Here is a 14017-nt window from a genome sequence, read left to right as displayed (position 1 = left end):
GAATTTCTAGTGCTTTACCGCCACCGGTTGGTGTTCGAGGTTTTTCACATTTCGGAACAGTTTTTACTCTTCAAGTTTGTTGAATTTTTTTAATTAGTCCGACAAACTACACTTCTATCAATAGGTCGCTTTGGATATTTGTCATTAAATATGAGACACACCTCCCAAAAATATTAAAGCTTCAATTTATCACTTATCGGATAAACGATTTTTTTTTTAATCCTAACCTTGGTAGATGCCCAACAACTGAATCAAACTACTAATGAATTTTATGAGAACCAAAATATTTTGAATTTAAAAAATTGTTACCTTGAAGATGATTTGGGGTTTCTACGTCTTATTGTCATTTTTTCACCCTCTTTCAAAGTGAAATAAGTATGGATTATCCATCTGGGCAGCAAAGATTAACACTTTTAATCTATTTGGGATACGGACTTGGGTGTATATATTTTAAAGAAATTACAAATCCAATTTTTGAGTATACCATTGTATCCTTTATTGAATAACCTTTCATTCGATATACTACAATGGATATCTTTTCATTTGAAAATAAAAAAAATAGTAGGGGTAGCTAGATAAGGGCGGAAAATTTGAACATCGAAAATCAAAAACGCATTAAATGTCTTTTTTAAATTAAATTATACGCGCTTAAGAATTTTTTATAAACATCTGGTTTATGAAAATTATAAATGTGTTGCAATGCTTTTAAGGTTTTAATGTTGCAGTGGTTGGGGAGACGGGGAAAGTTAGAGCTGGTTAATTCAGGTTAGTTCGGGTATATAACGATCCGATTTCTGGATAATAAAACTTTATGAATCCAATAAACATTGGTTTTATTACCACTAATGGGAGCTTCATAATGTAAATCGCGCTCCGCATGACAATAAGAGAAATCTACTGTGATCCAAATAATTTTTATTTCTAAGCGATCATCGATGTCTTATTTTTCGTTTAACACATGCCCAGCAAAGCAAATATTTGTTCAGACAAACTGATGCGATTGCTTCAACTTTCCCAATTAACAACTTTGTTTTGGGGATTCTTTTCTCTGTTTGCATGCCCTCTTAATAAAGGGCATTTTGTTAACTGACCGCAGTTTATGATACGAGTTTTTATTACTTGGAAAATCGATCACGCATAAATTTCTCGTTTTTGATTCGAATTTTGATGTACCTCGAAAATCAACATTGTTTTACTCACATTTTGAAGGAAAGTTAGCGAATGAAAAGTACCAGACGATAAGGGGAGGTTTCCAGTTGCATTCAATGTCGCGACCAAGGTTTTTTTCCAGTTTAAATCGTCAATCCACAATAGGCCATCCAACATTTGACGCAAATATTTTCATAGTATATAGTTTTATCTGAAGAGTTGGTTTGGCTACAAGACTCCCCGGAGTCGTCGGTTTCCTAACTAAATGACAATAAACTGCCTTTCACAAGGTATAGTTTCATTTTAAGTATCGGTTTTCCCAACAAGTTACGTACTTAACTATAAGTTGCGATGCCAGGGGGAGGGATATAGTCACAACTCAAGAATTGGTTGTCGGAACTTGGTTTCTGCAAGACATTCTAGAGTCGCCACTTTCCTAATTAGGCAACGACCTATGGTGCCTGACAGCATACTTAACCGACAAAGCATAGTCTGGTTTGAAGTAGGGTCCTAGTAACCTGACATCGGTTAGCTCTATACCGAGCTTGCCTTCCATTTTCTTCTATTATTCTAGACCATTCAATCAGCTGATTGAAGTCAAAAACTTGATTGAATCTAATTAGGTTTGATGTCTTTTAGGAGTCAGCAGAAATTTCCGCTCGCTTCTCCCCGAAAAACTGATGGATCGGACTCAAATTTTTCTCAGTCCCGCTCCCTTCAGCCTAAAATGAGATTTTTAGGTCATTCAGTTAACAAATGAAAAACTTAAATGTGGGTGAATTTTCACCGGCGATTGTGGGTTTTCAGTAATGTCGAAAAATATTCAGAGCAATACACCAGATATCGGAAGTTATTTCAGGCCATAAGGCTCGTTTGAATCGTCAACTTCGCTCTATGTGTACGCCAGTGTTAGGAAATTTTTGCGCGCACTCATTTAAAAACTCATGTTGCGAAATGAATTTTTCCCAACTGCTAGACATTGAACATATCGATTTAGACCGTAATTTTCAACACATTTTAAGAAACCTTGTTCCATTGCTAAACAAAACTCATTCGCAGTTCTCTCTAACAAACTGAAATTTCGATCCTAAAATTCCTAGCACGAAACTGAACCTTCTGTACGTAGCAGCTGTAGTTAAACTCAATAAAACGATCGGTTATCAAGAAAAATGACAGGCGATTTTAAGAATTCCCTGGACGTTGGCCGTAAATCGACTTTAACGTGGTGATGATCAAAAAGGGATTGAGGCCCCGACGATTGGCTTATTGCACGGCAAAACGAGATCAGACGAATTGGGAATTCTACTTGACAAATTTATGTGAAAATGCTTTTCAAGTGCGGCTCTTACCTTCCTCCTAAAAGCAGGGATTCTCCATCTTTCATGACCAGTCGAAAATAGTCCGTATGTGTGTCATTCCCGGAGAAGCGGTGCAAGTCGTCCTCGGCTCCTGTAACAATTCATAATTGTTAGCAATTAATTTCTAAATATCACATCGATGTGTTCGTTCTTCAGGTTTCTTCGCGAAAAAGTTACTTTCAAACTCTAACAATATTAATTTATTGTCAACCATTTCTTTGGTTTCTCCCAGCAAGCAGGAAACAAAGCGGGGAATAATTTTCCCGCCGAGTAATTCTGGCTTAAAAAGTATTTTCCCCAGTTTGTAATTTCCTCCCGGAAAGGCGTTTTAATTTCCGAATTTTAGATACATTTTAAATAAAACGGCACGTATTTTCCGAAGCAACAATAACCAAACACTAAAAACCGGCACAAAGTTAACTGCAGTAACTACCTTATTCTAGCACCATTACCACGGGAAGGATTCGGGGATAAAAAACTCTATTATCGCAAAAGAGTTTCATTATAACCGAAATCTCCTTAAAGCCAGTAAGAAAACGGAATATCGGAAGAAAGCTCGTTGGGAAAAAACCGTAATGCGCTCCAGTTGCATTTCCTGCAGGATCTCGGTTTGAAGGCGAATTAATTATGGGATGAAGTCGGAAGCCTCGTAGAATTTGATGCAGTAACGAGCTTAAGAAAGTTCGAGAGGTTTCTGACGATAAATAATGAGTAATCTGTTAAGAAGAGGCTGCAGCTATGAATAATAATCGGGATTTTTCGTGTTGCGTAATGCAATTCCACCTGGATGCGCACATGTTACTGCCACGACATTATCGATTGGTGTAAGGGAATCCGAACTATAAGTAATAGCGGACGATAGAGTTGTTCTGAGGCTCTGCAAGATGTTCTCCGGGCCGAGACCGATTAAATCCATTTTCTTCGTGAAACACATTAATACATTGCCGAAGATATGTGTCATTGATTGAAGTTCAACAAAGGGATATAAAATCCATGTTGCTAGTGTTATGGAAAATAAAACCGCCGCCCCGGCAACATCTTACCATAAAATGAAAATAAATCGATCAATGTTCAAGCTCATGTTCAATTTAAAATTCCGGGCGAATTTTAAGGAAGAGCGTTCCATAACCTGAATTGTTTTCGGGCGCAGTTCGATATTTTTTGCTATCATCGTTGGTCATTAATCAAACCCATCTCCGTGTCACATTTCCTGGAGGATCCTGTGCGGTTTTGCAGGGGAAAAAGCCGAATACCGTTAACTTTGTTGGCTTTATATAACAAAATGCCTATAAATCCCTTAAGGAGGTGGAGTATCGATCGGATTCGAGATAGACGAAAAAAATTGCACTTCAATAGCTCTTGTTTGCCGAGAGGGATTGAGGGGTAATTAGCAGAAAGCCATTGAAATTGTGAGGAGTGGAAAATTTAAAAGAAAATCCGCTTAAATTTGTAGTTGCTTAAGAAATTCCAAAAACAATATCGAAGGAATTAAATGCATAAATCAAAGCTCAAGGTATTTAAACAGATCTAAATAAAGACATCCTTGTAAATCTTGGGCAGGAATAACAAATTGCCGCCCTGAAAATATAAGTTCCGGAAAGACCGAAACGATTCGCATCACGCAAAGAGTTTGTACTTTCAGTGATATTTCACAAAGGGCCCCGTGCAAGCCATTTCTCTTCGAATGAAAAGACAAATTTTGTCGATATGTCTTGTAAAATGCTCCATTCCGCGGTTTGGCTAGAGGAATGCTACTAGGGAAATATCAAGATTAAATCAGAAGATTAGTAGTCATTGTTCTCGGTTACCTTCACGATGAAACGGTTTGAAATATGCTTTAAAACACCATAAAAATGCGTATTTCAGAATGTCCATTTCAATGTCGCATCGACGAAATGTTTGTATCAATCACAGCAAAAAGAGGAAGATACAACTTATCTCCGTTCTCTATAGAAAAATGAGCACCGGACTCATCGTGGTTAGGGAATATTTTAGTGAGCATTGCATGTTGAGGAACGATTTTTCCAGTCCTATCGTAATTAAACAAAATTTTAATTAACTTGATGTAATGACGGTTTATTTGAATCGGGAATCCCTTACAGACAACCAGGATATTTCTCACGGTCTATTGCGTTTTTATTGTGATTGCTCGTTAAATTCCCTGTTATTACAGCTGCTTTTAATAGCTACCTGCATTATTTAGAATTTTGATTTGCCCGATTCCAGTAATAGCTTGCCTATTGCGATCCCAATGCAATATTTACTTTAATCGATTCCTCGTTTACTGCCCGACCAATGCCAAACAGAAAACCCCCAGCGATGAATATTTTTTAGAACTATGAAGCCATTAAAGGCACCGGGCCCTCATCAAATTCGACTCACCTCGTGCCCTCTTCGGGATTTTCGAGCAAAGTTTATCTAAATTCCGAGTAGCACCAATCATAATTTACGTTAACAACCCCGCACGGTCACAAATGCTCTTTATTGTGTGATAATGGCGTCCATTAACCGACTTTGTGCCGCTCGTATTCGAAGTAAATTTTCTCGATGCGATTTTAATAAGAATTATGATTTTGTTTTGCGATAACGTGTCTCCAATGAGCCCGAAATATACCTATAACAGCCGCATTAGGTCGGGTTTAGTGCCCTTATACTTTCGCCCCTGAACGTGCCAAAGGTTAGAAGGTTTTCGAGTAAACGATGTGCCTGAATAAGGTAAAAGCGCCAAATGGAAAGGGATTAGCAGATACCAGGTTCGGTTCAAGATTTTCCACTTCGTCCTTTAATAAAAATGCGTCCAGAATCTATTTGTTTATGACCAACGAATTTTTTTTAAATGTGTGCAAGTATTTAGATATTCTTGTGTTATACCGGGTGATTGTAAACAAATGACACAAGCATATATCTTGAAATCGAGAAGATCCATAAAAAAACTGTTAGAATAGCCTTTTTTTATTTTTGGGTGCTCAACTTTTTATGCTCCCATATTTTTCCCTAAGGTTAATAACCTCCCCTGTCATTTGGGATCAACTTCTTTTTTTCAAATGGCACACCCAATTTTTTTGTGAAGATATTTGTTGAAATAAAAACGTTTTTGCCGAATGTGATAAAATGCACAATAATACTAGATACAAAAATATATTTCACGAAAACGTAATTTTTTCCTAATATACTATTCACGGACGAATGAAGCTTCACAAACTACTGTCAATTATATCGCCACAGCATGCATTATTGGTGGATTAAGAATCCGCATTGTCGGAGTAAATTGGAACGACAGCGATAATGGACTCTGAATGTTTGATGTCGTAGTTCAGGTAGACATCTGAATGTATCACACTTCTTTGATGGAAATCTTAATGCCAAAATATATCGAATTTTTTTGCTGGAAGCTTTCCACATCTTGAAGAAGTTGATTTGGAGCGAAGGTTGACAATGTGGTTTCAACATAACTGCTGTCCTGTTCATTATACCACGAATTTCAGACCAGTTTTAAATGAACATTTTCCACAAAGATGAATTGGGCATGGAACTACAGTTAACTAACCACCCCGATCGCCAGGTTAGACTTCACCAGTTTTTTTTTGGGGGGTTATTTGCAACGTACCGCTTATGATCGAGTGTCCACTACTGCCGAAGACATGAAAATTCCGATAAGAATCACTTCACGAAGCGTCAAGCCTGAAATGCTAGAAAATACCACACAATAATGTCAAAACAGAATTGTCAAGTGACTTGAACAGTAAATGCACCATTTCGAACATTTGTTGGACTGATTATAGAGTAAAATTTATTACACAACACATAAAAATGCTTCAATACCTTAACCAAGTTCAATTAAACGCTTCATTGTATCGAATATTATTATGAATTTTATGTGTTTCAACAAAAATTGTTTCAAGAACAAACATTTATTACTTAGTATAAATTATAAATATTCCAGAATTTTTAGAAGATTGACTTTTAGTACCTCCGTCAGCCTATAAAACGGAACTGGAAAAACCTGCATTTTCAGAGAGTTTCAACGTCGCGAAACTTAACGTGCATATTAGTTTATATCTCCGAAATAGAAAGACACAAAGTAACCCACAGAGCACAAGTTGTTCTGAAATTTGAAAATTTCCAACCCTAATCGCCTTGATAGTTCCCTTAATTCAATAATTTTCCACGAAGTTATAAATCATGTCGACTCTACGTTAAGGATCTAAGTTCGTTTTCTGCTTCTTTTGTAGGATTATACATCTAACGGGCAGATAGATCAATTGTAGGGTTTGCCCTAATCCAATTGAAAATATTGGAAAACTCGCATCCCCAATCGCCTCGGTAGTTCGATTTACATTACTACAAACTAAGTTATAAATCATATCGAGTTTTTATAGAAACTTCGTTCCTTCATCCTTTTGTAAGATCATACTTTTCGTACGAATTAGCATTCGATAGGAATCAAGTGCCTTGGAATATCCTCCAATATCGAGGAATCGAATAAGAATATGCTTCCAATAATCCCCGAGAGTTTCTCGCAAACTTTCACGTAGGTATGCATTCTCAGCTCATTCTAGATTCGGAGTATTATCGGATTTCTGTCACACTCGCAAACCATCTCGGCATATAATTCAAACGCCGCCAAACAGCGGGTATGCCGAACACACACATACATTCGTATACGTATTATCCGGTTGCACCTAACACGATTCTACTACTATAATTAAACTTCATGTAAATGACATATTCTCAGGGTATTATACAATTTACAAGCGATATGTCGGTAATATGGTTTTATTCCGTATACAAAGGAAAATGGTTTTTCATCCCTCTTCTGAATGAAGTTATCTTTTGATTTTGAAAGCTGAAGAGAAAATTAGGGTTCCCCGAAGGTTGACTATCTTTCAGGGAAGAGTTTCTCGCCAATACGTTAATTTCCTAGGCAAGAAACATTTGTTGTCTTTAGTAAATAACGGGGCTATTTGCACGGATTAAAGGTGGTGTTAATTATTGTCAGTTGCCCGAAGTTGTTTAAGCGAAGCTTATAGTTTTCTCATTGGAGATATGATGATTAGGGTTGGTGGGTTTGGTAAATTTTTTCTTCTATAAGGGATCAAAATAGGGAAATATATCAGAACTGTAGGACTATCGATGTAAAAAGGCAACAAAACACAAAACAGAAATGCAAAATAGATTTTTTTAGTACAGTAACAAATAGGTATTTTCTTTTTTGTCCAAAAGGCATTTGTTTAAGCTCTAGGGCTTTTTGGGACATGAAGCCCCGTTTGAATGAATTATCTATTCCTGGAAATACCGTACATCGTATTAAGATGAAATTTGATAAATCCTCGTTCCGTGGCCGTACAATCCAAGAAAATAAATGGAAAAATACAATCATACTATGCACTCAAGGGTCGGCCTAAAGACCCATAACGCATTTGTCTCATTGAGATTATTTGATTGTCCAAGCACAACCGTATTCAGGGCTCCGTTCATTCGAAGGGAGTTTGGTATATTGGGAACATTCCGCCTCATTCTCAGGCCACTGGAAAGTATCCAAACTAATTTTTAGTTGCCATTTTTAGCAATTAACTTATCGATGCCGAAATAAGGTTCTGCAAACCCACTTTGCGGCGATGAAACTGAAATTTATAAGTCTCATCTGATCTCATATCGTAGAACAAGGCGTTTAACCTGAGAGAGCAGATGTTCGTCGACACTAAATCTAAGTACGAATTTCAATTTCACACATGTAGAATCTATTAAAACTTGGTTAACTTTCCACATAATGGGAATAAATTTCGCGGTTCGCATTTTGCGCAAAGGCAGACAAGTTTGCAGCAGCAAACAAAGTTTCCAATTTTGAACTTTGCAAACGAAGTGCAACGCGTTTTTGATTAAACTTCGTTTTGATTGAAAATGAACCCTGACACACACACACATACACAGACACACGCACACACACCTGATGATGAAAACTCATAACCATAAACCATTAAGTTTTGCAGTGTGGCGGATGTCTTGAAATTATTCAGCGGTACGACACTGGAATTTAATTAAGTTCCCCGGAATGATTTGAAGGAAAGCATAATGGCTAACAATTTAAAATTAGGTCAACTTACAGCGGGGCGATTTTATCTTGTGGAAAAAGATTGCAAGAGAAATAACTTTTGAAGTTCTGTCGGCATGCAAACTGATTATTTCCAACTTCATGATACAAAGTTTAAGAAGTAAACGTTTCGTGGGTCGAGGACTGAAAGACCAAATTTGTTTTAAAAGAGCTCTGATGAACGCAGCGGCGTGGGCGAGACTCTTTGGAATAAATGAAACTAAACAAATATGCGGAATTAGAATACAAGACGTTCACCAAATATTAACTTTATCAGATAAAATTCAGTCGAGTATCCCATTTTCAAGTTCTCGTCAACTTGCAAATTGAATTTGGAAAGTGTGACTGAGTTACCTAACAACATTCAGACATTCGCCGGGTTTCTTCGGAAAAGGATGCGTGACATTTTTTCATACTTCGAAAACTTTTCGTTTTGTCTAACAAAGTTCACTGAGCAAATTTTCAAGGCTCTTAAAAGGACTGCGAATATTTATTTCATTAGACAAGTGTGTCATTCTTTCACGAGCCCTAAATGTAGGTTTCCATGGCTGCAGAAAGATACGAGTTCAGAGTAGGACCCTATTCGGTATTCCCATGTCTTAGGCACGGCACGACAGCATTCAGTCGGAAATTGCCACATCCAAAATCCTGGACTTTATCACATTTGAATCTGGTACATGATCACTGGAGGCAGAAGTTTGCGGTGCGCGGACACTCTAGTGAACGGGGAACGTACAGTATCATGTCTTTTTTTAGCAAAGATTAGAGATACGTTTCACTAAGATCTACGGGACCCGATCTATGGTCAGTCTTAGGAAGGTAAAATATCCACGTAAACAAATGCATGCCACATTCACGTGATCTGTTCAAGAAAAAGGTATTGAGCAGGATCGTAGTCAGGCGACTATTACCCTGAATTTTTTTTGAACGAGCTCTTTTAATTAATTATATTTCTCAACGAGTATTAAAACTAAAGCCTGATTCATCAAAAGAGTATTACCACCAGCCAAATTACTATCCACCTTGTAATGTTTGCAATAAACATCCTCCATTCAAAATGAAAAGAGTTCAACTATGTGAAACACCCTCGGACTTGTGGAATATTGGTCGTTCGGGCGACACAACCTACCAGTCAGCCCCGACCAACCCAGTGGTCACGCGTTGGGTTTGTTTACATGGATATTTTATCTCCGTAGGACGGAGTATAGATTGCACAAATGTATATTGTTCTAAAATTTATTAATAAGTTCTTATACAGGAATTACACACGTGCGAATAAATTGTCCCAGGCGCCGGTAAAAGTGTGATTTTAATTGCGATAAAAAATCGCATTTCAGCGGCGTCGTTAAGGTAATATTATCCGTTTGATTACTTTCACAGTATCAACTTTAATCTGGCAATCGCTTATTTATTGTCGCATAAGATTAATCGAATTTGCAAAGACACGTGCACATTCGGGTTCATTCTGATTAACTGACTTGCGACGGGGGTTAGCAAATCACCAATTTGCTCATCGCCTCAGCGATACGTGTAGTTCGCATCTGTGGACAGCAGCAGGGCCTCTGGATCCTGTTGGATTCGGACGGAAGTCTCCTCTTCTTGATGCGCGGTGAGAATCCCCAATTATCCGGTTATGAACGAAATGGATCCGTTTCACCCAGTCGTGGTAAAGTCGCTTAAAAGTTCGATGGTCGAATTGTGGATTATCGGAATAAAGTTCTAGGTAACTTGCAGCAGCATGACCACTGGAAATTTGTTTGCGTGTAAACATAGACCATATTTCTCATCTCCATATTAGTGCATTCATTGTGTCGAGGCATTCGTGAATGTATAATACAATTTACTTATCACACTAATGGAACAAGCTGTTCGTTAGTATAGTTGTGACTAATTACCGATAATGTAAATGGCAGGAAACATAATTAAATTGCGATTTTCATCTCCGTTCTTTCGATGGGAATAACTTGGGAAGGGAGAATCGTCGAACATTAGCTTACAGGAATAACTACCCTCCTTTTTAGGTATCATCGTCAGAAGTAAGTGTAAAAACTAATTTGTGCCAATGTCTCTGGAACATCCTATACATGATAGTGACTGTCATTTTAGTATCAAAAAGTTTCTGTCTCGTAGTTTACAATGGCAACTTTAAACTTGGCGTATACATACACTAAAATAGATAAAGTGCCCTATTTAAAATACTAATTTGAGTGGCAGAAAAGTAGGTAAAATGCTGCAGCAAGTTACACGCAATTTTTCTATACATTTTTTCCTGCCTTTTGGGTCCTTGCCATTTCAGATCGGTATGAAATTGAAATAAAAAAACTGCCTAACATAGAAAAGTAAGCATTCCGTAAAATGGTTTTATTTAAATAACTTTTGGTGTGCCTGTTTCTCACGCTAAAACAAACACTTCACTAAAAAAGTTAACAAATTTAATCGTTAAAAACCAAAAAAAAAGTTAACAATGTATCGGTCCTCCACGGTATCTTATACAATCCAATATACGTCCAGGTATGGATCTAATGAGGTGGTTGTTGTCCTCTTGGGGGATCTCATTCCAGGCTAACTGGACAGTGTAGGGGATGGGGTAAATTATACAATCTTCTGCCTCCAATATCTCATACACATTTGATCGGTGAGAAGTCTGGAGATCGACGTGGCCAAGGTACCAAATTGATTGCATTTTGATGAAAAAACTCCGTAGTCATTCTAGCCACATGTGGTCGTACATTGCTTTCTAAAAAATTGGATGAACGAGAGCTTCCAGATAAGGCACGAGATGAAGTTCCAGAACTTTTTAGATGTATCGTTAGACTGTCATACTGCCTCTAAGGAAAAGTAAAGGTGACCTGCTACCATATGCAATAGCAGCCCCAAATCGTTACCCCAACAGTCTGATAGACATACCTCAGTATTTTAAAATGAGGATTTCGTCTTTCACCCCGTCTTCTTCTTACTCTTCCTCGACTCTCATGCGCACCCAAACAGAATCTGGATTCGTCCCTACACGACACTATGTCATTCCAAATTCTATTGTATCCGTTCTCTGCACTACTGCAGTCGATTTTGACGATGATTTAAGGTGAGGGGTAACGTAAGGCGGGGACGATAGGAAATCAGGCCAAAACTTCTTATCCGGCGATAAATAGTTTGAATCCCATGGGGTCTTCCATACTCAGCAAACCACTGATCCGCCAGTGTCCTTGACAAGACGAACCTATCTTTCAGGGCGTAATTCGAAGGCGGCGATCTTGGCGCCCTGTAATTCTTCGAAATCATCTAGCACCTCTTCTATCTGTTTGGTCTTCTTGGGAGCCTGACAACATCTCGCTATAGTGTTTACACTGCGGTTCACTCAATTTATGCCTCTCGTAGACGCGAAACTCGCTCCATTGATGAAATTTCGCTGCATTCTGCGTTTACGCATATTTGATTAATCTAGAAGCACCTTCTAAGCATACCATATACGAATAAATGATATTTTGCAGTCATATTGTTGACATTTTATTGCAATTTTTATACCAAAAAAAAACTGAAATTCCTGATAACTCGTAAATACATTGATAAATATGGTTCGAAATTTAATCGTTTTTTGGGTTCCGCTATACAAACATGAATGCTAAAAATTACTTGAAATAAACCATTTTTACGGGGCGTTTTCTTTTCCGCCACGCAGTATATATTTATCTTAGGCAACTGAACGGCCCACGTGTACCAGTGGCAATGCAAGTACTCGTAAAATGTTTGATCTAATGAATATGTACCGAACGAAGTAAAATGATATAACGTACAAGCGCCCTATGCCCCACATCAATTTAGCACTAAACCCCAGTTAATCTAATCAATAAACTGCAATTCGATTCAGCCATTACTTCCGCCTTTACTAACATAGCGCGCGTGTTCTTTATTTTCCATCCCCTATTCCCATACGAGTGATATGATCATAATAAATGTTCCTTGTCAAAGAAGATTTAACGCTTCTGGATTCCAACAATAAGAAGTGGAACAATGTGTGTTCTGTTAAATTCGGATAGAGATTTGCGAATTTTCTCGGTTCCTTCTGCCACAAAAGCCCGGGCAAGGTCCATTAATAGACGTCATGCCAGCGACATGGGCAATCTACTTTTTATGTCTCCCTAGTTAGAGGAATTAGACAAAGGAAATTCGTGCTGGAAGAGGACGGAAGCAGCGAGGATGTTCCCACTTTATAAGGAAATAACGCTAATTTTCGCCATTCCTGTGCGGCAAATTCGATTCGTCAATGGCTTAAAAGCCGATGGATGAAAAGAGACCCATAATTCAAACCAAGTAAATCCAAGTGTCGGAGAACAATTTTCAAATGACCCGCAGAGTGCAAGCGCCCGAAATTGCTTCTCTTTCCGTGATTAATCGATGCAATAGCTCCGAGGACATGTATATCCGAAGAGCTGCTTCAATCATTGTGACAAATAACTTGCGGACTCCGAATAGCAGTTTCTCTCTACGAAAACCAGCATCACTTACACGAAAGAACAATTTGATTAGTTTCGAACTCCCCGAAAAACCTTTTATGTAAATCCGAACTTACCGGGGCAGTAACATCTCCCGAAAATGCCTGTCGATACAGGTGAATGGTGGAGGTTCGAGGAGAGGTTATTTATTTTAAAACCCCGGACCTTTCGCTTTCGTTAAGCATACACCGTAACTAATCGAATTCTTCTCTTTTGAATTATTTAAGGTAGGAACGAACACTCAGAATTATCAGTTATTTAAAAGTTGATTTGCTGCCTTTTTCATTTCGTTATAATCTCTGTCTATCGGGAGCCCGTTTCTGGGGCTCCGCCACGGGGATATGAAAGATAGGAAGTCGGGTGAATTGCGGGCAAAGTTGTCCAATTTGGAGTTCCGGAATGTGCAGCTTTCGAACTTGAAAAATTCCGGAAATTTTGAAATTTTATATCTGACGTTTCGCTTTTCGACCACTACCATCAAATTTGGTTTTTCTCGTGGATTCTATCTTGGATTTCCTACTGGGAGAAAAGTTTATCGCAGCTTTCGGAAGAACTTCATGTCTATCATGCCATGTTTCTACATGCAATAAGTCGCTTTCCACACCACTGATCTTCTTCAGCGTGCTCTTATTTGATAAAGAATTTCACGTTCTTGAGACGGGAAATGATCCTGTTGCAACAATTCAATTGCACAATTTTTGGCATTTCTGAATCCTTGGAAAAATTTCCGCATCCAACAACAACCTTAACGATGGTGAAAAATGTAATGACCGAATTCCCTCCACTGCCCCATTAACGTTTTCCCGCCTAGATTAATGTTATGTTTGCACCTCAATGTCCCCACTGGGATCTTCCCACATTCAACATTTAAAACCCGAACATGGCCGCATATCATGACCTTTTCAAATCCTATATATCTAAATAATGGA

The 14017-nt window shown here is 38.1% G+C and overlaps 1 protein-coding gene across 5 annotated transcripts in view; it reads right to left on the bottom strand.

The window, feature by feature from the left end:
* Sema1a (semaphorin 1a) overlaps positions 1-14017 on the bottom strand; it is a 220096-nt gene that overhangs the window by 47754 nt on the left and 158325 nt on the right. For all 5 annotated transcript variants that reach the window (XM_066286315.1, XM_066286311.1, XM_066286312.1 and 2 more), the window contains one exon: positions 2499-2598. In XM_066286315.1, coding sequence (XP_066142412.1) covers positions 2499-2598 — 100 coding nt within the window. The remainder of the gene's footprint in view (positions 1-2498; positions 2599-14017) is intronic.

The sequence above is a fragment of the Euwallacea fornicatus genome, chromosome 10 (genome assembly GCF_040115645.1).
Source record: "Euwallacea fornicatus isolate EFF26 chromosome 10, ASM4011564v1, whole genome shotgun sequence".
Classification (NCBI taxonomy): domain Eukaryota; kingdom Metazoa; phylum Arthropoda; class Insecta; order Coleoptera; family Curculionidae; genus Euwallacea; species Euwallacea fornicatus.
This window is presented reverse-complemented; position numbering and strand designations above follow the sequence as displayed.